This window comes from Silurus aristotelis (genome assembly GCF_946808225.1).
Source record: "Silurus aristotelis genome assembly, chromosome: 18".
NCBI classification, from domain to species: domain Eukaryota; kingdom Metazoa; phylum Chordata; class Actinopteri; order Siluriformes; family Siluridae; genus Silurus; species Silurus aristotelis.
This window is the reverse complement of record NC_139591.1, coordinates 17,037,886-17,063,023: the sequence shown is the minus strand read 5'-3', so window position 1 is coordinate 17,063,023 and position 25,138 is coordinate 17,037,886. Positions and strand designations below refer to the sequence as shown.

Below are 25,138 nucleotides of genomic sequence, written 5' to 3'. Positions count from 1 at the left end.
CTCCACAAGGCTGGAAAGGGCTACGGGGAAATTGCCAAGCAGCTTGGTGAAAAAAGGTCCACTGTTGGAGCAATCATTAGAAAATGGAAGAAGCTAAACATGACTGTCAATCTCCCTCGGACTGGGGCTCCATGCAAGATCTCACCTCGTGGGGTCTCAATGATCCTAAGGAAGGTTAGAAATCAGCCCAGAACTACACGGGAGGAGCTGGTCAATGACCTGAAAAGAGCTGGGACCACCGTTTCCAAGGTTACTGTTGGTAATACACTAAGACGTCATGGTTTGAAATCATGCATGGCACGGAAGGTTCCCCTGCTTAAACCAGCACATGTCCAGGCACGTCTTAAGTTTGCCAATGACCATTTGACCTCACTGTATGTATGTATGTATGTATATATATATATATATATATGTGTGTGTGTGTGTGTGTGTGTGTGTACGTACATATATCAAATGATAAATGTAATAGAAAAAGTAAAAGAGTAAAAGTTGCTTATATCTTTGATACTCAGTAAAACTTAAGTACAGTAACAAAGTAACAATTTACTGGATTTCATGTTGGAAACAATAGATCTGACCATTTTTAAAAATGCACTACACAATTGCAGTCACTGTTGCCCCCTGGTGTTCAGGGTTGGGAGAAGGTTGGCAAATGTAAAAAGGAACACAAAAGTACCACGTTTGGGTATGTAAAAGCCATGTGTTAGTAAAAAAAACTTGTAAAATTGAATGAAAAGAATCACAGTGATACACAATGACACTGACTTTAATAACATAATTCTTAAATGACTCAACATTCAGCAGTTAAATGAAGCATCAAGACAAAAACTTGTGCAGTGGTTTCAACAGGGTATGCTTAATGATTTTACATAAGTAAATAAGGTAGTCGATCGATGCCGTCATAAAATGGCACAAGAACCGTATTGGCACTAGTTCCTTGTTTGTTCTTTTTGCCTTATATGACATTACAATGAGAATAACATACAGGAACTAGCATTTGACAATCAAGACAACTGTATGTATAGATAGTATATGGTAATATCAAGTCCAATAGGACTACGTCTAAGGCACACTTGATAATATCAGCAGGTCCACTCATACAGCAGCAACATACAAATATGTTCAATATTACACTTCAGCTTCATATAGTGATGCAGTAACACACAGATGTATACATGTAACACACGACGACATTCACTGAACAAAAAAAAAAAAAAAAACGTAGACGTGGTACATCTATTATCGTTGTCAACAGTTCACATTGATAATTCAAGTAAACGAATACAAGTTCACCCAGAGGCAATACGATGTATGCAGAATGCGTTTGTGGAACTCGGTGCTACTCCGAAGAGCGAGAATAAACGATTCCCTTTAGATGTACAGCTCGTGTCGGGTCCATACGTCAATGTGCGGGTATGAGCAGAGTCATTCCCAAAAGATAAAAACAACAAATTATGTTATTGTGCATAGAGTAGGGTATTGACAAAGATAGAAAAATGCTTGATTTTCTAAAATTGCTTTCCAAATTACTATCATTCACTTCTTAGTGTTTAGAAGAATGATGAAATTGATGGATCGCTTAAAGCCTCCTTTCCCCTTTAGAAAATTATGTGCCACTTCACAGGCAAGTGGTCCTTCATAAAATACTTCCGGAACCAGTAATGTAAATAAATACAAAAATCACAATAATAACAGCAAAATTAAGGATCATCACATATAGGAATCAATAACATTGTTGAATAAAATTAGGGATGCATCAATACCATTTAGACGGAGCTCGAGCTTAAAAATACTATGAGCCCGAAAATGAAATGAGTAACTGACAGAGAACTGAAGAGCATGAGGAGTCTTTTTGAAATGAACTCAATTTTTACGTCATGGCAAAAGTGGTAATTCTTAGCAAGCCTGATGATTAAAACCCTCGTAACATGGGAGTGTCTCAGTGCTCGCTGAGAGGAAGTGCGTGCGCATGAAGTCGCAATATTTCACGTTCAATTTCTGATTGATATCTGATACTGATATAAGTATGAATGCATCCCTAATTTTAAATAAAACAAATGCATGTACATTCATCAAGACAACACTATGAAATTTGTTTACAGTAATTCTGCACATTAGCACAATGTGAAATTCATTCAGTCAATTCCTTCAAAAATGAGGATCCAGTATCCCCCCAAAAAAACAATCAATTCCAGTTAAAGAATTTGATCTGACTCCCTCCCCATTAAAATTAGCATCAAGCCATCACTAATCTCAAGACCCTTTTAAACTCACCTTTTATGATCCTTAAAAAAAAAGCTAAACACTTAATCATAAACTTTGCCAGAGCAGAGACCAGGAAAAAATATTCTTTTTTTTTTTTTTTTTTTTTTGTAAATAGTGATGCGTCATGATTCGGAAGCAGAGCAAAAATAGATATTAATGATTAGGCAAATAATGAAAATATATATAATGCTTGCAATCAATATCAAGTTTTAACATCATTCCAAGGTAGATACATGTGAAAAATAATAACAAATAATAAAATCAGGCACTGACCATGATCTCCATTCATTAGCTTTCACACTAGCAAGCGACAATCTCTTTAGAGAAATGATAAAATCCAAAATAAAATCTACATAACACTATGATTTATTAATATTATTAAGTTTGGTTTATGTTACATGCTTAAGTTTGTACGAGCAACACAGGCAGATGAATATCTTTTTATGTCAGTAATGTCTGTATATCATTTCTTTTTTCAGCCAGCTATTGTTGTGTCGCTTGCTAGTCTGAACCTATTGCAGGTCTCACATGAGTGTGTGGCAGCGGATAAGTTACGTACTTGACAGAAATTAAGCGGCTGTGCTGTCTGCTTCCACAAACATCTGATCTAATCAATGATTAATCAATACAATCTGAGCATTTTCCACAACATGGGAAGTACAAACTACACTTTCAAACTGAAGGGGATTGAGGGTACAGCCAGCTGCTGCTCACTTCCCCGATCAGGCTGGAGGCAAATGGCTGGGCTTTGAAGCGCTCGAGCTCTGTGATCCGTGAGCTCATCCCCTCAACATTCCTTCAACTTGTCTTCTGGGACTCGATGTGCAGCACAGGCAATAAGCCACATACAAGCTGCAACGGCAAAAAATTATGATTATTTAACAAATTGGAGAATCAGATGGACTGATTATCCATGGATATGCCATGGAGACAGATAACCAGACAAACCGACTGCTAAAACAGACAGTTAAATCGGAGCTCATTTTATAATGCTAAGACAATAAGGCATAATTAGACAGAGAAGCAGCACAAAAAAAAGAATAAAGAACTGCAGAAAAGCCAAAGAAGCAAGAAAATATAGAAAGCAGACATACATACATGAATACATACAAAGAAATAGTTAAACGTAAATAAAATGAAAACGATAAATAGTCAAAACTATCCGTTAAAATAATAGATGGAGAAACATAGAGACAAACCGATTAATCGGCCAGACAATCACGCTGGCCTTTTTTTTTTTTGTTGTAATTTTTAAATAAATTGGCATATGCTGTTTGTGCTGCAAATTAGGATCTGCATCTGAAAGCAGCTAAACGTTGTGTCAAAGGTTCCACCGGCATAACCCTGTAATGTCCACCTTATTCCAGCAGATGGTAGTATTGGACATCTTGTACATACTTGACTTCTTCAGGAGGTAGAACGGCAAAGCAGTACTCACCTTTAATTTTGGTCTGTACTTGAGGTAGGTGGTCCGAATCTGAAGACTACGTCACAAGAGTACAAATAAAATAATGAACATTCCAAGAAATCCAAATTGCCTCGTACTTCACTGGGCTAAAATCCAAGTTAAGAAATACCTGAGCAGAATGTGCAAGTAGGAGCCGAGTCCTGTCAGAATGTGCCACCATGCATGGAGCTGTGTCACTGCTCCGACTACAGGGGGCAGCTTCTGTCTTGTGGCTCTGAAAGAATAGCGCAAACACAGAGTCTATTAGTGATATTACAGCACGTATATACCAAAAAAACATAGCGCTGCAAGAACTGTACAAGTAATTACCTTAAAGAGTCACAGAATATATTATCAATGTTCCATAAAACAAATCCCAACAGGAAGACGGATAAGGAGGTGTAGCACAGCTCTCTCATCCATGGATACACCCTGGAGCAAAAAGTCACCTTTCAATCAGACACATTTTCTAGAAATAAAACTAGACGACTTCTATGGTTTTGTGTTAATAAAAATCATCTAAATCACATGCACTCACCATGTTACTATGAAAATCGAGCGAAACACTAAAAAAGCCACCAGCACTGCATACATGACCTAGAGGAAAGAATGTAAAGGTCAACAAAAGGTATTGTATTCACTGTAAACACATCAGGGTTTATGCGGCACCCAGGAAATTGTGTGTGGATTATTCACACTCTCCCAGAAACCCAGGACTAAACAAACACAAAACGGCACAAAGTGATTAAGTGCCTACGTGCTTGAATGTCAGCCTTTCTTATCAGAACCAGCCTTGGCTTCATGCCATCAGACTTAACCGGCTCTGCAACGTAAAGTCTTTACGCTTCTTTTTTTTTTTTCCTGTGGGTGCAACACATTTGTCCTTGGGCGTTTTTTTAAAGCATGGTGTAAAGTGTGGTAGGAACGTTATAGTCATGTTCGCACTGACGCAATGTCTTTTTTAAAGTATATTATTAAATGCTACATAAATTGATTGGGGGGGGGGGGGGACCCATTTAATATGCACAGCTTGGCTTACCTGATGAAATACTGGCTCCTTCCACTGCAAATACACCTACATGTAAAAAAAAAAAAAAAAAAGGCCTTAGTATCTATTATTGATAGCTAGATAGATAGGACAAACCACGATCGGGCTTAACATTAAGACCACCTGCCTAATGTTGTTTAAAAACACAATTATAAAATTATGACCGTTGAATAACACTATTCATTTCATCGGTCATAATTTTACGATGGTATGCCTGATCGATCAATGGATTGATCTATCCTATCTATGTGTAAGAAATTAAAGACTTTGAGCAGCCTTACCACACTGACTGTAACACTGAAGATGAGGAGGAGTGCAATTGGCAAATAGCTAACTGCATTCTCTTGCTTGAAGCATTCATATCTGAAAAATGCATTATTTAAAAGTTTGCATTATTTATTATTTTAATGTTTATGTCTTGGGTGCGTCACTCAAATCTACATATTTTTCATAAATTATCAAAATATAGATATATCGATACAATAATAAAAGATAACCGACTTACAAACAGTAAACGAAAATGCAGCAGCTGTAGATCATTGGCAGCTCATCTAGCAGCTAGAAAGATGTTGTGATTAAAAAGAAGCATGTGAACTAAATAAATATTTACTACATAATTGCATAGGGTCTATAAAAGCTCCAGGGATTTATATTGCTTATAGGGTGGAAAAGATGATGCACTTAAATACAAATAAAAACTAATCTCACCTGCATTTCGTACTTTAGCGTCATGTGGAAGCACCATGAGCCGATGCCAACAGCTGGATCAATAACAGGAAAGAAAAATCACATGCTATTTTTTTTTTTTCCCCAACACATATGCAAATTGTCTGAAACATGCCCTGCATTCCTGCATTCCTGCATTGTGTTTAGACAAACACTCTGGGATCATCATGCTCTGGAGCACACATTATGAATTAGGTGAAAGGTGGTGCCATAATTCGAAACAAACAGAGCGTATAAACTGTAAACATGATAATCACATTTACTGCATACTAGATTGTTCTGCCTGCCAAGCTCCAGTGTATGTGTACCCTCCTTGCATTGTTCTGCAAGTGCATGCCTGTGTGAAGTACTAGATACGGAGAGGGTGTGTCAATAAACACGGCTGAAACACAGGAATGAAACCCTCTGCCAGAAGCTCATGGACATGCTGTTATAGAAAATGAATAAATTTGATTACATTGGCACAGGTAACAGCGGGTCCTGAAACAGAAATGTTCTCTTATAAAGCAGCAATTTGGCTATGGTTAATAATTAAGAAATGGAATGTTGTAATTTTTATCCTTTTACAATTTATTTTTTTATGTACTGATGCACGTCAGTAATCTTTTAGGCATTCTTTAACAAGCTCCATTCTTAGAGTTACAAAGTAAATGAATGTGGCTTGTCATGTTGTCAAGAATCAGCACTCCTTAGAGTCCTATATTTTCCATGTTAAAAACGAGACACTGGAGGCTCCTTCTGCAAACATTCAACAAAAATCTCCTCAAAGAAAACTTAATCACCACCATGATCTGTGACTAACACATTTTGTTATCCGTTTGTGTTTATTGTTAGATTTGAAAAAAAATAAAATTGCCTCAAATTGCCAAAACCTGGACTCCAAAATATATGTCAAATATCATAGGAGTAATTATGTAATATGTGTGAATAACTTTCATTAATATTAGTATAGAAGCAGCAGAGGGACATCCAGGACCATTTAAACAATACTATCACTCGACCATTTGGGTGGTAAGACCCATATATATATATAGAGAGAATAGTATCACCAGGTCATTTGGTCCATTACTAAATCCTTACACTTAATTTGCATTCACATTTAAATCCCATTTGCATTACATGCAGGAAGAACAGTATAAAATGTCTGAGCAGGAATTGTCCTGGGTTCTTTTTGACTCAGACGAACCCAAAGTACTTCATGTATATTGTTACTGTCATGTTGGGAAAAACGTTTAATTATGATCTTTGCTCTCCTTATATTATATTTCTTACAACACTAATGAGTGGTTACCATGGAAACAACAGTCCAAGCGCATTAATATAAACCTGTACCAGCAACAATTCAGCAGCGCTGTGGAATAAGCATTAAGACTCCGTGACTTTCTTAACAAACTGAATAAATTGTTCAGACTCACCTGCAAGTCCCAAAAAGGACAAAATGTAGCGGAACTCAAATCCGTTTTTAAACAACTGGAACGCCCCATAAATCGGCGGAAGGATCATAATGAGATTACTGACTGTGTTATCTGTAAAGAGAGAAAAACACACTAAGCACAGTGAACTGGGCAGAAGTTTGTGGACATCTGAGCATGTGCTTTTTCCATTCATTAAAACATTCCACTCCACATTTAATCCCCATTTACAGTTATAATACCCTCTACCCTTTTTAGAAGAGGTTCCACTCATTCAGCCACAAGAGTGTTAGTAAAGTTAGGTACTGGTGATGGGTGAAGAGGCCTGGGGGGTGCAGTCTGCGTGACAATTTGTGTCTATCAAGTTCGACAGCGCTGAGGTCAAATCTCTACAGCAGGCCACTCTCAAGCTTCCATTTCAAACCATGTAAACAATATGTTTATGTAGCTGGCTTTGTGCATTAAACATTGTCATGAACAGGTTTGGGTCTTGTAGATCAAGGAAAGGTTTTATACTATCCCACATTTAATAAAAAAAATAAAAAAAAATGCTACAAATTTTAAAGATATAAAGTCCTAGTAACATTAAGTAAGAATCTAATGGAAGACTGTGAAAGACAGAGAACCCTGATTTGATTCCAAATGTTTATATATGTACTTTGTGCACAGGAGCATTGGCACACTGGAACAGGTTTGGGTCTCCTAGTTCAAGTGAGGGGAAAATGTAATGATAATGCATCCACATGTGTGCTTTCGAAAAGAAAAACAAATAAATACCATCGATTTTAAGGATATAATGTCCTCGTAACATTAAGTATGAATCTAATGGAAGGCCGAGAACCATGATTTAATTGTGAATGTTTATATATTTACCTTCAAAACAGTAAGTCAGACAGAGTGCATGTTTGAACGCATGATTGCTTTACATAACAAGCATTACCGTTTTCCCCAAAACAATGAACACTAGCCATGTGTCGTGTTCTTGAGATCTTGAGTGACCTGATCTATAGCAGACCACTCAAGATGTTGGAGATTCTGCTTATTTAAAATGTAACATTTTATTTCTGATTAAAGGAATGAAATACTTTAAATGACTCGAAAGAAGATTTGTACATTTGTTTGATGAACGAGATTTAAAGAACCGAGTCACTAAAATGTTCGGATCTTCCCATCATTAAGGAGCATTGTCATGCTGTACAGGTTTGAGTTCCCCAGTTAAAATAAGGGGAAGATTTAATGCGACCACATCCATGAAATATGAAACAGACCAAGAACCATGTTTCGATTCTGAAAGTTGATATATATCTACCTTCAAAACAGTAAGTAAAAGTGACAGCATATTTCAGTGCATGACTGATTTACCAAACACCCAGTAACCTTATCTTTTTATCCAAAACAATGCACCCAAACCATGTGCTGTTGGAACTGTAATAATGAGCATGAAGACGAAAAGCCACAACAACAAAAAACCCACAACCACGTGAGTTACTGTTAAAAAGCCGGTTATGTCAATCGAGACACGCCCACATGGGCAGGGTCTGTCCATTCAAGATAGCATTTAATTAGGCAAAAGAGTAATAGTACAGAACGAGTTGTCAGAAATAGATGAATAAAATTGAAGGGATAAACTATTAAAATGAAACATTTAATTGAAATATTTAATAATTGAAATATAATTAAAAGCTCGGAAGTGATTATTTTATTTCATGGGCGTTAAATGCTTTACCTTTTATTATTATTATTAATATTAATATTATTACTAGTCATATTATTAACATTGTTATTATTATTATTGTAATGCATTACTAGGTGGATGTCCTGCATCATTAATAAACAAGCTTCAGTTAGTTCAGAATGCAGAAGCCAGAGTTCTCACAAGGTCAAGAAAATATGATCACATAAACCCAATCTTATTGGCTCCCATGTATCTGTCCAGTCTTTTAACACGCTACAATCCGCCACGCTCCCTGAGATCTTAAAACTCTGGGCTTATAGTAGTTCCTAGAACAGCAAAGTCTACTAAAGGTGGTAGAGCATTTTCACAGTTAGCTCCCAAACTCTGAAACAGTCTTCCTGACAGTGTTCGGGGCTCAGACACACTCACCCAGTTTAAGTGTAGATTAAAAACATATCTTTTTAGCAAAGCCTACACATAACATACGTCTCGCATCATAACCTTGTGCTCCAGAACATCTGATCACATGCACATTATCAACTTGTGCTGTTAATATCATGAACAGCAGCTACGCTAATTGCTCTCCACTGCTTCTCTTTCTCGCCCCATCCCGAGACACCCTGAGGGTTGGCCAGCTCCAGTCACCTCCCACCTCGTGATGATTACGGACCTTTGAAGAAGTAGATGCTGAACTCGCAAATATCCCGAACCATCTAGAGACGTACCAGTGCCAATTGGATCCCACTACATGTGTGGAGTTTTGAAATTGGACCTCCTGGAGTGTTAAAGGCTCTGGCATGGAGAAGCTGATGCTGGATCTGTTATGATCACAAATGCTGAGCTCATAAAACTAGGAGCTACTAACCATATAGACTGTATAAGACTGCAGAAAGAACATCACTTATAATCTTATACTCCAGTAATCATGTTAGTTCTCACTCTCCAGTGTTCTGTACTGTTGAAAGATTTATGATCAAACTCTTGATATCACCCAAATGAGGATGGGTTCCCCTTTTGAGTCTGGTTCCTCTCAAGGTTTCTTCCTCACAACATCTAAGGGAGTTTTTCCTTGCCACAGTCGCCACGGCTGCTCATCAGGGACAAATTCACACCATTCACCTTAACTGTTGATTTGTGTAAAGCTGCTTTGAGACAATGTCTGTTGTGAAAAGCTCTATAGAAATAAACTTGACTTGACTTATTATTATTATTATTATTATTAATAATAATTATAATCTACGTGGATTTTTTTTGTTGTTGTTGCGTGTCAAATGACAAGCTAAACAATGATCCTAAATGACTCTCCCCTTGCTATACAAGTAAGCTCTATAGAACACGAAAGGAGTGTTTATGCTCCCTACCAAGTGCACTTCTTTTAAAATAAGACTTTTTGACATTTCACATAATCTAACGTTTTAGCTACGGTTTGGAGCATTTAGGAGGACAATCGCCTTCCTCGGTGTTTTCCATAAACTAGATGGCGATGGCTCGTTATTTGTGCACCATGACCCGGGGTTCAAATCTGAGATATCTGCTTCCTGTCCGAGTTTGTTCACTAGCGGTAAGTTGGCCGGACGACCTACCTCTCTCTCTTCACCCGTTGCTAGCTAGCTAACGTTGGCAACAATAAACTAACTAGCAAACTTACTAACTAACAAAAACAGCTCTCGGCTGCAGATATTGCTGTATCGTGTTGTACTTACAAAATTCCGCGATGTAATATGAGACGACATAATTTTCTTCACACCAGTCCAATGTTGAGGTTGGAGCTCCCCAGTAACCATGTCTGTCCGCCGCAGGAGCCATGATGAACAAGAGGGCGTGGCTTCCGCTGCCGAAAAGGAGGGGCGTGTACTAACGGGCTCTGGAGAATAGCCAATCAGAAAGCAATACACTTTGAACACGTGAGATAACAGTGCAGCTGGAGAATCGTACTGTTACGTCATGTACATTAGTGATGTGAAGATCGGATCATTTTAGTGACTCCTTCGAATTCTCTGATTCTTTGGCTCTCGCTCATCCAAATGAACGAATATTTTCTGAGTCATTTTGTTCATTTCATTCCTTTAATCAGAAAAAAATATATATAAGCAGATGCCCCAACATGTCAATACATGAACATACCAATAATTTATATATGTATATATAACTGAATAGGGTTATGTATTGGGGTATATCGATAGAAGAATGCTGAGGATGGAGTCGCCAGGCAGGAAGATAAGAGGAAGGTGAACAGAGGTTTATTGGTGTGGTGAGGGAAGACATGCAGGTGGTTGGTTTGGAACCAGGCAGATACAGAGGACAGAGTGATATGGAGATGATGATTCACTGTGGTGACCCCTAAAGGGAGTAGTTAAAAGAAGAAGAAGAAGACATCGCACTGTCATCTCACAGCTCCAGGCTCCACTGTTTGTTCCTGAACACAGGTTACTGCTCTAGATTTCCTCCGAGTTTTTTGACTTCCTTCCACTCACCAAAAAACGACAGAAGACGGATCACAACTCTAAAATGCTCCTTGGAGTGAATTAATGTGCGTGCATTGTGTTCTGTAACACGCTTGCATCCCATCTATCACCTATTCCTCCCTACTTCTTGGTATGGTCCTCAGATCCACTACTACCCTGATTAGGATAATTTTTTTTTCCCCCCTTAATTTAAACATGTAAAGAAATGCTATTTCCTGAAATGAACAGAAGCGAAAGGAAAAAGAAGCTAAACGGAAGCAAACAATGGAAGGAGGTGTATCTTGATGATCTAAGCAGGATTGTGTATTTATTCTGACGCCAGACATGTTGTAGGGCAACCCATTCAAGATGTTTAACACATATCTTGTGGTAGAACGAGGATCTGTTTTGACTACGAGCTCATTTTTTTATCTCAAGACATGCCAAAACGCCTCAACTCTGCAAAGCAAGAATTCATAACATGAGAACTAGTGAAACAAAAACATGCATACATTTGGACATGTTTATTGTATTGCACTTTATTTCAGGGATATTATAATTCGATCTTTGGTTGGCTATTGACATCTGAAAATACAAAATGAACCAAAATGTACATGTTTCATTAAAATCATATACACATACTAGAAAGCAGTTCGAGGTTTTCTTTATCTGGGTGGATACCATTTTTCTAAAGGGCTGGGATTAAATATGCAGCCCGATTGATGTGATAATTCCTCCACCCAGGCAGTAATAATGTGCCTTACATAAAAATTCAAAAAAACAGAAACACACTAAAAATAAAAAAGAACTCGTTTCCGCCTGCAGAAAAAACCTTTGTGACTTGTTAAATAGACTCATTTGTTTATAAAGAAAATGACAAATCTATCAACAATCAATTAATTATTTTCCAATAGTGCAAATGTAATATTTCTAATATTTCTAAAAAGTCTAATTTATTGTTTGCATTCTACAAAATAACACCAGTCACATCACATTTTAAAGCTTCCTCAGCTTTACTCTGTCCGACGCGTATGTCAAATTGTTTCTGTGTCCGGATCCTCCAACAATTCACTCCCTCCCTCAAAGCAATGCTTTTAATGCTCGGGAGGAGCTGAAGGATGTTGGCCGGCAAAGACATGACCCAGCAGTTCGACAAATTAAGCTCCTGTAGAGCTGTAAGGCCACTAAAAACCTCTGCACTCAATGTCTTTAGTTTAATGTTATTTGAAAGGTCAAGCACTTGGAGGTTTTGGAGCTCTTGCAAGCTTTGAGGTTTGATGGTGTGTAGCTCGGGCATGGAGCTTAGAGAAAGGTAAATGAGATTTTTCAATCCAGCGAAACTCTGTTCATGAATGACCAATATGGGATTATCATCCAGGCTGAGGAACCGTAAAGAGATGTCCCGGAGGTTTGGCACAGAAGTGAGCTCGTTCCCTGTTAAATCCAGGCTTTGTATATTGAGAGGCTGTGAAAGTTTCCTCCTTATAACTGAGTTTAATGAGTTATAAGACAGATCCATGCTGAGAGACCTTCCATGATTCTGAACACAAAACACATTCAGATTGATTTCATGAATCCGGTTGTGACTCAGATTTACCTCGGCAAGAAGGAGGCCTGAAAAACCTTCAACAAGGTCCTGGATCGAGTTCCAGCTCAGATCCAGCATCTCCAAATAGTGCAGTTTGGAGAATACACTTCCATTCATGACAGAGATAAGGTTGTTACTCAAATTGAGGCTAGACAGCGTGGTGTATCCCGGTCCAGAGAAGACCGTGCCCTCTATAGAATAGATGCCATTGAAGGAAAGATCCAGCAAAGAGGTTTTAAATGGTATTGAAACTGGAATTGTTCTTGGTCCCAGTCTACTGCAGTCCACTTTGGTCAGGCTGAAGCTGCTGAACATTCCAAAACTCTGCTCCTCACAGCGGCACCCAGGATAGCACGTCTTCACTGTTGAGAAAAAAAGAACAAGGAGTGCAACGATTGTTCCTGCCAGGAGGATGGCCATCGTTCTGTAATGAAAGAGGAGACTGCTTTTAATTATCCTTAAATACTCTCAGAATAGAGAAAGCGGGTCGGCCCTTTTGTTCACTTTAACACCTTTTTTTGACACCAGAGTGTAAATGAAAGCACAAAGAGAGCTTTTTGCTAATCACACAACAATGACAGTTTCCTGTGCCTCTTTTGGAGATGGCCATTAAAAACAGGATTACATGTATATTGCAAATTTTTATAAATTGTTAACACAGCAGCACTGCGGGTTTGGATTTTTATACAGATGGGTTCATTCCACTTTTAAAAGATAAAAATCAACAAAGTTTATCTAAGGTTATTTTTATGAGTTCACTTTGAGCACAACATGGTGAACAATGTTGTTCACTCTTTGTTGATGTATTTGCATCTGTTTGTGTTGTTGATAAACGATTTCCTTAAACACTGATATATTTTTACTTTAAACTTCTGATCTTTGAGAGGGCACTGTTTTCTAATTAGTTCCCCTAATCCCCTTGTCTCATGACTGTCTCATCCAGCAAACAGAGTTTATTTGAATTTTTCACAAATGGTTTCAAGACTTAATTACATATAATCAATTGTCTGGTGATTTATTATATTGAATTTAATTAAGCAAACAATGTCACCTTAGACATTTGTGTTAGCTAATTTGTGTTAGCTGGAATTCTGTTTTTTTGTAAAAAAAAAAAAAATAATAATAATAATAATAATAATAAATAAAAATTATATATTATATTATATTATATATATATATATATATATATATATATATATATATATATATATATATATATATATATATATATATATATATACATATAATAACATTAAAAAACCTCTGAAAATATAGCTTTTATATTTTATTATTTTATAAAATAACTTTAATTTCAAATAGAACAATTGTGCATACTGGCCCTAATACTCAATATTTTGTGCAATTTTGTGGACAGTATTCCAAAAACAAACAAAAGTAAAATCTATTAAATAAAAAAATTCAACCTTTACCAGCTAATAAAAATGGTACAAACAATCGAAATAACAGTGATGCAATCTACATAAACAATTAGCAAGGTGCTTTTAGACAATTATTAAAAAGCATGCTGATTATAATGAAATTATTATAGTTCAGAATAGTGATTGGCTGTACATTGATTTAGTTTAAGTATCACTAAAGGTTTTCTCTTACAGTCACTCGCCACAGGCCAGATAAAAATGTATTTCAATGAAAATCTTTTTTTTTAGGTTGAAACTCCAGGTGCTCCTCAGCAGCAGCAGTTTTGATATGGTACACTGGTACTCCTGGATTGCATTTCACCTGCATGAATAGACATGTGTGTGAAATTCAGCTTAGGTCTGAAACATTTGGTTTACATGTTCAGGACACATAAGTTTGCACTATATCAGTGAAAATATATTCAACCATTCAACAGAAAAAAAAAAAAAAAAAAAAAAAAAAAAGCTGTACAGGCAGTAGGTTGTTGCTGATGCAAATTTCCACTAGGTGTCACCAGACTTCACTCACCAACTACTGAAGCTTGTGAGAATCAACTGTTTTAAGAAAACATTCAGGCAAATCGATTTTTATAAATAAACTAGAGGGAATTATTCTCCTTTGTTCTCCTTTTTTTTTTTAATAATTTTATTTTAAAGTCCTGACAGCTGACAATATCACCATTAATGTTTCCTTATATGTATAACTGTAAGCTTTTAACAGCTGGACAAAAATAAATATTGATAAATTGTTTGTGGTTCAGAAAGTTAGCATTTAAGCTTAATTTTAAAAAAATAGTAATGTGCGTTAATAATGCTGAGAATTATTATTTTTATTATTTTTATTTTTTTTGAAAGCATGTGGGATGAGAAAAAGCATCGCTCCATTCTGATTATGCATGATGTGTGTGGACATAAAAATGATTATGATTATGCATGATGTGTGTGGACATAAAAAGTGCTAATCCTGAAAAAGCTTAAAAATATAGAAACATGTTTGGTGATTTTAGAACCTTAAGTACAAATTGATGTATTATTATCACACTATTTCCACACTGTATATTATTAACCAGCTTTTAAAACATTAAAAGTTTTTGCTTTTGACTGTGTTACTTGTTTATGCTACATATTTTCATATTATTTAATGTTTCTTAGATTAAAATATAATCTAAACGAATTATTTTTCATTGCATTGTCTTGTCTATTGTTGAAGGTTCTGTGATTGCTAACATGAAAACGTATAACAGGAAATAGCATCAGTATCCTTCTGGGAACTTTATTCTAGCCTGCTATTTTATCAGTAACTTTAACTAAGGAACTATACATGTGGATACATGTAATGCATGTATGTTTTATGTATGTATATATGTATGCTATTTTCTCGAGTCTTTCTAAATGTTCCTAGTCATTTTTCTTTATTTGTTTTTGATGTTAAAATATTTTTCTGAATGCTGCATCAGGAAAAATTTACATTCAAAGTAATTTATGTCCATATAGCCAAATTTGCATATGCAAACCAGCTCTTTTTTATGTGCAGGAAAGATGTCGATAAATATAATACAAATACAAATAAAAGCATTTTGGTGGTGCAAATTTTATTGGAAAAAAGAAATCATGGCATCATTTCATAGCTAAGCCAATCAACAAATTCAGTCAGTCACAGGTTTTCTAGTGCCGAGAAGCATTTTCAGTGCGGACTGCAACCAGGCCAGACACAGGTGTATCTAAGGGTTGACAGAAATGTACTCTGTGTGCACTTTGTGAAACATTTGAATAATCCTTCAGATATTGGGATATTTTATCAACCCAGATCATCTTTCATATATTGAAACTCAGCAGAACCATTCAGGCATATACAAGAAAAGATAAAACCCTGAGAAAATGATGTTAAAGGATGTACCTCAGAGACCGTACTTCAGATTAACATGTGATCGTGCTCTTGCTTTAGACAAAAAAATAAGCCTACTTTCTTTGACAGAATGAGTAAAGAGTAGAATCAGGAAAAGGCAATATGACAGGTAACATAGCCATTGCCATTATTGGTTTTAGCACACCCATATCAACTTTCCCCTTCAGGGAATCCCCTTTGCCATTTTGAGAGCTGCTCCAGTTCTTTTATTAGGTCAAGCAAATTTAGCAAGTGAAAACCTAAATCTCATGCAATTTCCTTTACATATGAGCAAATTCAGAGGACAAAGCTGTGTCTAAATGCAAAGCAGAACGATAACAGATAGCAGGCTATGAGCAAAATTAGTCAAAATGCTAAGTAGCCAATCAGCATGAGGGTTTGCACATAATGCAAAGAAAAAAAACACAGATTGGCGAAGAAATCACTTAAATTGCACTGTTTTGGTAAGCTGTTAGTGGTATAGAATTAAGGGGAAGACAATAAAGGTGGTCAAACAGTATTGGAACAGCATCGGAACGGTTAAAGACGATTTTGTCACAAATGTCCCATCAATTTCTTTACGCTTTAAATAACCTTGAATGGAAACAAACATAAACAACACTGAAGCTGAGTTGGATTTCTTTGGCTGAGTACACACAGTGCACATGCGTGTTGGTGAGTTTGAGAAAGAAAATGCCTTAAACCTCCATTTGTGGTCCACATTTCTTCTGGAATGTCCTCAGAGGTAACAGTCCTCCGCTGGTTCAGTGGGAAGCTAATGCCACACACACACGCACGCACACACACACAGACATACACACACACCTCTTTCTCTCTCTCTCACTCTCATTTGCATACACATGCACACATGCTATTCATATAATTCAATTCAAACTTGCATTGAAGACAGTTATAATTCGTCTCTCATCTTGTCGCCTTTGGGACGGACCATCCTACCGATGAAGAGAATGGAGCTTGTGATCTTATCTTTCACCAGGAAGATAAACGGATGGTCCGCATAGAACAGTTTGGGGTTCTTCACCTTGTCTGTGCCAAAGATGCTGGTGTCTGCAGGGTTGCCAGCAATGTCCCACTCAAACGCAGAGGCATGCAAGACATTAGCCAGGTAAAGGTCTTTCTTTCCAGAGATGTTCGATAAATCCGCCTTGGTTTTATCCATGGCCTCAGTAATACCAAGTCCTTTAAGATATTTCTGCAAAAGTTTTTAAATGTAATTAATGAATAATTATGAAATATTTATCTTAATATAAATATCAGAGAATGTTTAAGAGCTCTCCAGGAAATACAATATGAATCCTCACCATTGGAGCAGGTATGTTGGTACCTGCAGCTATTGAACGTACTCTTACCTGCAGATTGTGGCTGACCTCCATGCTGACCTTTGGTAAAGAGACGGCTACGGCTCTCTGCTCCATCTTAGACTGCCAGATGTCTAGCTGTTTACGTGTCAGCATTTTCTCCAGCCTCTCCAGAGACTCCACATGGTAAGGCATGATTAAGATTACAGAGGATTTCTTATGAGCCAGTGGCATCTCCAAAACAAATAAGCTGTTGGCAGTGTCATCGTAAAAGCCATAGATACCTTGTAGTGAATTGCCAAAGTAAACAAATTAATTTATTGTATATGTACATATGTACATACATTAACAGACATCTTTTTTTTTTGTGGTTTGTATGTTTACCTGTGCGGTGCATCATGGATATTGCCACAGTGTATGAATGATGGACGAGGAAGCCACGGTTATCGACCATCTGGTGATGGAAGTGTTCATCCCAATGCGCTATTAAGATTAAATGAGATCATTAGTTACATTTTGCATTGATTTTTGTTAAATCCATAGGAAACAAATACTTACGTTTGTAAAACATGGCATTGATGATCATGGCGCCATCTGTCTTTTCAACATCTTTGGTGACTGAAGGCAACTTCCCATCAGTAGACTTTAAAGCCCAATCATTGATGGCCTTGATGGCACTCTTCTTGTCACGGAAGTTGATCTTGGCGTGCTCGTAGTTGTAGTGTTTCTTGCTGTTCTTCATAAAGTCATCAGAAAAGCTGACCGAGCTGGGGCCATACAGCCTGTTATTAATCTTCCAGGTGACATTACGCTCCTTAGGGTTGCTCACCTCACTCAAAAGCTCAGCCAGGCCTGAGTGGAGATTCTCATCCTTTACTTTATCCCCACTGAGGACTGTCTTGACCTGCGAGGCTGTGGAAGCCTTTCCACCAAGAGCTACCAGACCCAACGAGGAAGCTATCACCACAGGGGAAATAAGGATATTCTCTACATCTTTCTCTTTGGCCATGTTTTGGTACAGGTTAAATGCCAGGTTGGCGCTGTTGTCAGCGAGGATGGTGGCATGGTTGCTGAGTTTTTTGTCTGCTCCGACGCTGATCAACAGGCACAGGCTGACCAGGATTTTCACCCACATGGTTCTCAAGCTGTGACTGATCTTCCTCTGGAAGAAACAGACCACACATATTGTAAACTCTGTGCAAACTTTATTTTCAACATTGCTTTCAGTACATTTTTGATCAATGAACTACAAAAGTTATACAATACATTACCTATGTACATATACATTAGTTTTAGTACATGCCTAAAAGTATTTTTCAAACTTGGTTTGTTTTAGCAGTGGATTTCTATCTGATTCAAATAGAGGATTTTAGCTTTCTGGCTATATACAGCTGCAGTTTAAAAAAACATTAGCAAAGTCCAATGGTTCTTCATGTCACCCCATCTTCTAATTCCTATTTGTAATGTTTTCTTGTTTGTTCTTTATTTATAAATAGGAATAACATTATTCAAGAAATTTGGGTTGACCACATTGCAGAGAGGCTTCCCTTCAAATGTCTAATGAACTGTCACAAAAAATTACTCTAATCTTGTATTCTTTTGGTTCATTATAGTTAAAGGGGTTGCTGTTTTGAGTAGTCCAGTTTTGATTGGTTACTGTAGCTTTAGCAGATGACCAGCATGGCCTGAGCTGTGCCAAACTCGATTTGAAATATACATAGTCCAAAGTCGTGTAATTACAGGCTTGCTGAGCTCCATCAAAAGAATCTGAGCTTACATCGAGTAGGAATACAGTACTCACATAGCTGCCACGTCAGCGCCTATAACTCCAGACAAAACAGGAGCAGCTGTACCAAAAACCTTTTTTGTAATCTTTTGTATCTTTTTATCTAACAGACCCTTTTTCACACACACACACACAACTGATGAAAAACAAGGCTAAATAGATTGCTGTGATAGCTGAAGGTGTTATTTGTGCATACATTTTTTGTGACAGTATGTGTACAATATTGAAACGCAGAATGTCCATATACAACACATTTATCTGTAGATCTAAAAGGATTTGTCACGGTTTTGCATGGGATAAGTATGCTCCAATCACTGGAAGTTCAGACTGGATTTCAGGATTTAGAGATAACGGAAACACATTTTTTAAGCACAGTTTAATGCCAGGCAAAGACCTTAGTACAACAATGAATAGTCAATGAGATTGTTTATATGTGTTGTACTCAGTATTATCAGAAACAAGGATACCTTTTAGCATTTAGAGTAAGTTTTATAGATTTAGCAGCAAAAACATAGTATCTTTTACTTCTGTGAGTGAAGCAAAGGAATACAATACTACATCGTGGGACCAAATATAGACTAACTATGCAAAACTTAGGAAAGTTTTTACATTTAATACATGCTTATCTCCTTCATGGTTTGCTCTGAAGCTTCCAAACAGAACCCTTATCCCTCTTTTGTCCCAGGTAGGAATATTTGATTTCTAAAGCCCAAACCGCAGCTACATCCAGACCATTTAAGGCAGGAGGGCAGCACCACTGCCATGTTGCATGATCTCTGCAATAGCAATTAGTTTATAAGTTGAAATTATAAGTGTTACCTTACAGGAATCTGTTGTTTCCTCTCAGGCGTTGGCCTTCACGGAGTGAAATCCGTCCTGCACTGCAAGGAAACTTCTGGAAAGTGGAGTTAAAATAAGCAGCTGTGATTGTGTTCTCCAAGAGGACAGACACCGAACCCCCTCCGCCCCCAAGCTCCAGTTACTGCTGAAAATGAGTTCACTCCTCCAGGTCCTAATGCTGTTAGAAACTGACTGGTACTGTTGCATGGCCTGAATAAATCTTAAATTTACATGTAGTAGAGAAGTTCTTCATACTGTACAGTTCTGAAATTTGAGTCACAAGAAGATCAAAAGATCAAGCTTATGATAAGATGTGAGCAGAAGTCTGGTGGTATAATTTTATCAGGTGTCTTTGTAAAACATTTTTTGGTACAATGAAAATCTGAATAAAAGAGGATTAAAAGAGAGTTTGGTAAGGCAACATTTTTTCTTGTGCAGGCTTATATTTATAGCCTTTTTTTTTTAAAGAATATAAATGATACCAAACTTGTTTTTTTAACTACAGTAAATATAAATGTAGATATATACACATAACTCATCATATACATTTTTCTTGTTTATTATTCATTTTATTCTCATCCTGTCTTTAGTCTTAGTATTACTAATAATAGTCTATCCTCTAAAAATGATTGTCTATATGAATGAAGACTGCTGGACATGTCCTAACGGATGACAAAGTTAAAGGAATGTGTGTGTGTGTGTGTGTGTGTGTGTGTGTGTGTGTGTGTGTGTGTGTGTGTGTGTGTGTGTGTGTGTGTGTGTGAATTATCTGCTGAACTGGAGGCTTTACCTCCTCCCTCTCTCCTCCTCCTCTCTCTACACTGCCACGTCGGAAGCAGGCCCAGACGAGACCCAGCCCTCTGTCACGGTGGTGGTGGTGGTGGTGGAGGGTATTCTAACTTTCCGATCTAATCTTGTTTTACTGATTTATAACAAACATCTAACTTTATTTCTGCTTGCTTTAAAATTTTTGGTTGGTTTCACTGCCAGGAGCTGGTTGTCATGTGTCTGTTTGTCAGTGCCTGAGGGCAGACAGATTTTGTAGTTTCAGAATAGAAATCGCATGAAATGCATTCAAGTATTTTGCTGGCAACAAAAGGGCAGTGTTCACGCAAAAATCTGTGTCATTGCATGTGAAAACTGCAGCACATTACACTCACAAAGCAATTTTTTGTGTAGAAGTCTCAAAAGATCTGTGTGAAAAGAAAATGAAGGTGAAGTACAACATCACCTGAACAAGATCCTGAAGTATTGTAAGCGCAAAATGAAAATGTCAGTAGTATTTGTTTAGTAAAAGAAATACAATTCAGTACATTAAAATTTAATGAAACTAACCATATACAAATATGACACTCTTGTAAGTCTATTAAATCCTGTCATAGATTATGTGCAGTTCAAAGTAATTTTCCACCCATTTAGTCTTTATTTTGTCTACAAATTTGTACCACATTCATTTCTGTTGAAAGTATTTAAAGCAATGGACCTTATAAAGCTAACAACTGTGCTAATTATACTAAGTGTTTTCCAAAGTTTCCCTTATTTGCAAGTCAGTGCATGGAAACAATGTGGACCCTGGGAACAAAGGATAAACCCTGGGATTGCATCATATCCGCTGTCATATATCCTGTTAGCCACAGGCTCGAATTACATAACCATAAATAAGACTTAAACTTTGGACAATGTCCCATAGACCCATGGAAAAAAGAACTAAAGACGCAAACTTTACTTTACTGATTTACATAGAATTTAATTTAATTCAATTCAGTTCAGTGCTTTTTTACAATGGGCTTGTCTCCAAGCAGCTTTTCACAGATAAAGTCAGAATAAGGTTGTATAAAAGAATGTGTACGTTTATTGCATATAAGGTGGTTCCTATTAATTGTTTAGCCCTGATGAGCAAGCCAGTGGTGACTGGCTTTTACATTGGAGTTTACATTGATGAAGGATTAGAATCTGATTAAGACACTCACTAGACTTGGTACATGGATGTAAAGTTAAAAAAACAGGTACGAGTGTAAAATAAAGTGTTATATAAATGAACAAAATGTTCATTTATTATTGGTAAGCAAAGTGCAGCCCGGGGGCCACAAACTGTTGGCCTCTGTGTAATTATACTGTTGGGCTATTTAATCCAACCCTCAAGTACAGGTAGTCCCTCGATTTACTATTGAATTTTACACCACAATAACTTAAAAATATTGTCGAGACATTTTGTAGCCTACCCAGGAATCTGGAGGAATGGTGATCAATATGGGGTAGTATAACAATTTAACAAAACATAGCAATTATGTATGTAAATGCATTTATGTATGTGGAAAAGCACAAGCAACAGTTCATGAGTGGAGGACGGAGCCGGACAGATTGTGCTTTTAAACACCAAAAACACAAGCTCTAATATCAAGACAACTGAACTCTGTTGTCGATCACTGGTCAGAGTAAGTCATCTCACAAGGCGGGCGATGCTTACATCCTGGCAGCGTCCAAACATATCATACACAAATTTTAATGCGAGTGAAACTTTTACTATATATTTTTATTTATTTTTTGTATCTCTATCGTCATTGTCAGTAGAACCATTGCAACTCTGGAACTATGTATATTTTCAAAATTGACCGCATTCATTTTGCCTTTTTCCTACAATACCATGCTTTTCAGAAGATTTGACTAGATAGCGCATTCCAAATACTACCAAACTTTACTAAAGCTAACTCCATCATCTCTACACACAGAAATTCATTCATCACGTTTGTTATTGCATTGACCCTTTAACAATAAAGGGACCAAAGAAAGGAAAAGTGCACAGTGAGGGCTGAGTTTTTAATAAGGAGTGGACAGATATTTTTTTTTTCACCTAAGTCAGCTTAAAAGCTCTTATTTGCCAAGAAACTGATGTGTTATTCAAAGAATATATCTATCAGCATTGTTGCCAAATAAACATACATCCAACAATTCACCAAACACTCTTATCTAAAATAAGACAGCACACAGGGACCTCTCAGAATCTGTCTCATCTTCCACATGATGCACTTCCACCTCTCCCTGGATTTACATTCAAATGAAGTTACATTGGATTCATCATTTTTGGATTCATCATCATCATCATTGCTTAACTGTAGATTAAGTATAAAAGCATTGTTAACAGTGGTCCAGTTTTAACCTTGTTTAAGTCACAGTTACAGTTAGGAAAGAATAATTGTCCTCTTCAGATAATCAAAATCACTCCTTTACAGAATGGCAGAATAGCGGTGTATGACCCCTAGTGGACATTGGATAGCATTAATTATGGCATTTAATACTACAAAATGTAAAAGTTAATATATTCATTTATCAAAGTCGCAAAATTGACACGATACATTAATTTATTTTGATCTGAAAATACCAATTATAGATTATATTGTGAGTCTAAAAAATCAATAGATTATTTGCTGTTCTAATTTAGCCACCAGGTGGTGCTAGTTAACAGCAAACGGCACTCAGTTCTTCTTTAGCCCTCATAAGGTCTTCGTTTCCTGTTTACAAATCTGGTCTTTGGGGTCTATATGACCCCAACAATTGATAGAGAAATTATACAAAAAATATTCATTTTAAATTATACAAATAATATATATATTTTTTTGTTTACTTCTCATCTATTCATTAATGCTGTGTTTTGGGAGATATGAAGTACTTTTGTACCTATTTACCACACAATTCCTCAACTACACCATAAGCTTGCATATGAAATATTAATTTTTTATGAAAAAATCACTTAAATGATGATCTAAATTTCTGATTTATAGATTTCTTTTTTGACAAATGAAGAAAAAATATTGAGTTTTTTTCACATTTCCCATTCATTTCAATGTGGGGTCATATTGACCCCGAAGACCAGAAGTGTAAAAAAATATTTTTACATACCTTTAGAACAACCGAATCAAGCCCAGTTTTTTTGTGTGTGTATTGATAGATTATGTAGGAAAAGTCACAAAATATTATTCCACTCAGATGAAGGGAACCCTTTTTTTTTTATCAAGGAAATGTCGATTGGGGTCATATAGACCCCAAGGACCGATTAAAGGTTAGTGAACTAGTCAGAACTTCTTCCACACTGTATTCAATTCTGATTATATTTCACACAGATGGGCTTTTATTATGGGATCACTTGTACATCTTTGCTTTTTTTCATATGCAAACCATGTGACATTGATCATATAAAGAATACAGCAACAATTTAAAAATCTTATTAAGTTATTAAGCATGAACAATTAATTTTAGACTGGCAAAAAACACAGAACCTGAATAGATTTTTATCTCTATGTTTATAGTCCACCTATATACAATCATCTAATTATGCATTCTGATAAATTTGAGAGAAATTAAAGCATTGAAGATTATTGGGTTACTTAAATAACCATTTTCATTTCAAATGACAAGTCAAATGACTCTGGTTATCACCACCATCATTTGATTAAAAAATAAATACTCCCAGGTATCAACTGGATAGACCTCATTACCACCTGGAATAACCATGGATCTATATATAAAGTAAGTATGAAGCCATTCAGCTTTTCAAACCTTGAAGCGTCCAAACTGTGCTTCTTACACCTTTTCATTTCTAAACTGCGTTGGTTTCCCTGGTAATGTTCTCTTGTTCACTTTAAAGCTCTATAGTTATTTCAATCTCTGTGCTATTACTTTACACTTTGACTCTCACACTAAGAGTTTCTATTTTGGTATGAAGCATTGCCTACCTACATTAGCAAGAGCGTGCAGTCTAATTGAACTTTTAATGTAATGAGGTGAGTCAGCTCCCATCATTCACGTTAAAACTCATGAACCATTACTTGTAAATGAACCAACACTAACCATTGTACACACATACAGTACATACAGCACCCAGGAGCTCTCAGCTACCATGTTTGTAGATGAACAGCTTGTTGCAGCTCTTTCAGGTTGTGGGAGATTAGCAGGACAAAGTGACGTAGGCCAAAAATCGCCCAGGTCAGAGGTCAAACTCTAACCGCCATCCTAATATAGATTCTACACTGAGATGGAAAAAATCAGCCTCAGATTGCAAACAATAATACCATTCTTACTACGTACACATACAAAGTGACAATAGCTCATTAGTTCTTAATGACAGTGACAGGCTGTCCAGGAAAGCAAGGCCTTTTCTGCTGACCTAAACGTTATCAGAATGACTGATTTGCATTTTAATATATATTTGTTCGTTAATATGTATTCAATGATTCCCAATAGTCTATTCTCTTTATATAATAGAGTTTCTCTCACTTGCACAGTGCACC

General features: G+C 36.7%; 2 protein-coding genes, 1 long non-coding RNA gene and 1 pseudogene across 5 annotated transcripts; 1 reads left to right on the top strand and 3 right to left on the bottom strand.

Moving 5' to 3' along the window:
• Window positions 1-747: 747 nt before the first annotated feature.
• acer3 (alkaline ceramidase 3) lies at window positions 748-10,396 on the bottom strand. Its single transcript, XM_083568589.1, has 11 exons — window positions 10,277-10,396; window positions 6,902-7,012; window positions 5,469-5,521; window positions 5,266-5,318; window positions 5,042-5,123; window positions 4,752-4,787; window positions 4,251-4,309; window positions 4,043-4,144; window positions 3,843-3,947; window positions 3,704-3,749; window positions 748-3,117 (listed from the first exon to the last, which is right to left on the bottom strand). Exons 1-11 carry the CDS (start codon window positions 10,377-10,379, stop codon window positions 3,064-3,066), a joined length of 804 nt encoding a protein of 267 aa, XP_083424715.1. The 5' UTR covers window positions 10,380-10,396; the 3' UTR covers window positions 748-3,063.
• On the top strand, window positions 9,884-16,256 carry LOC310741118. Its single transcript, XR_014537844.1, has 2 exons — window positions 9,884-10,134; window positions 15,234-16,256. It is a non-coding gene; the product is annotated as an uncharacterized lncRNA (long non-coding RNA).
• On the bottom strand, window positions 11,075-13,140 carry LOC310741001 (tsukushi pseudogene; annotated as a pseudogene). The gene has a single exon. The product of its transcript is annotated as a tsukushi pseudogene (transcript).
• serpinh1a (serpin peptidase inhibitor, clade H (heat shock protein 47), member 1a) lies at window positions 15,599-20,099 on the bottom strand. Of its 2 annotated transcripts, none has more exons than XM_083568561.1 (5): window positions 19,838-20,099; window positions 17,786-18,389; window positions 17,612-17,710; window positions 17,279-17,511; window positions 15,599-17,121 (listed from the first exon to the last, which is right to left on the bottom strand). In XM_083568561.1, the coding sequence occupies exons 2-5, from the start codon at window positions 18,360-18,362 to the stop codon at window positions 16,819-16,821; spliced, it is 1,212 nt and encodes a 403-aa protein (XP_083424687.1). In that variant the 5' UTR covers window positions 18,363-18,389; window positions 19,838-20,099; the 3' UTR covers window positions 15,599-16,818. The 2 variants fall into 2 exon arrangements, with proteins under 2 accessions (XP_083424687.1, XP_083424688.1); XM_083568562.1 differs by having other exon boundaries at window positions 19,833-19,983.
• Between the last annotated feature and the right edge of the window lie 5,039 nt (window positions 20,100-25,138).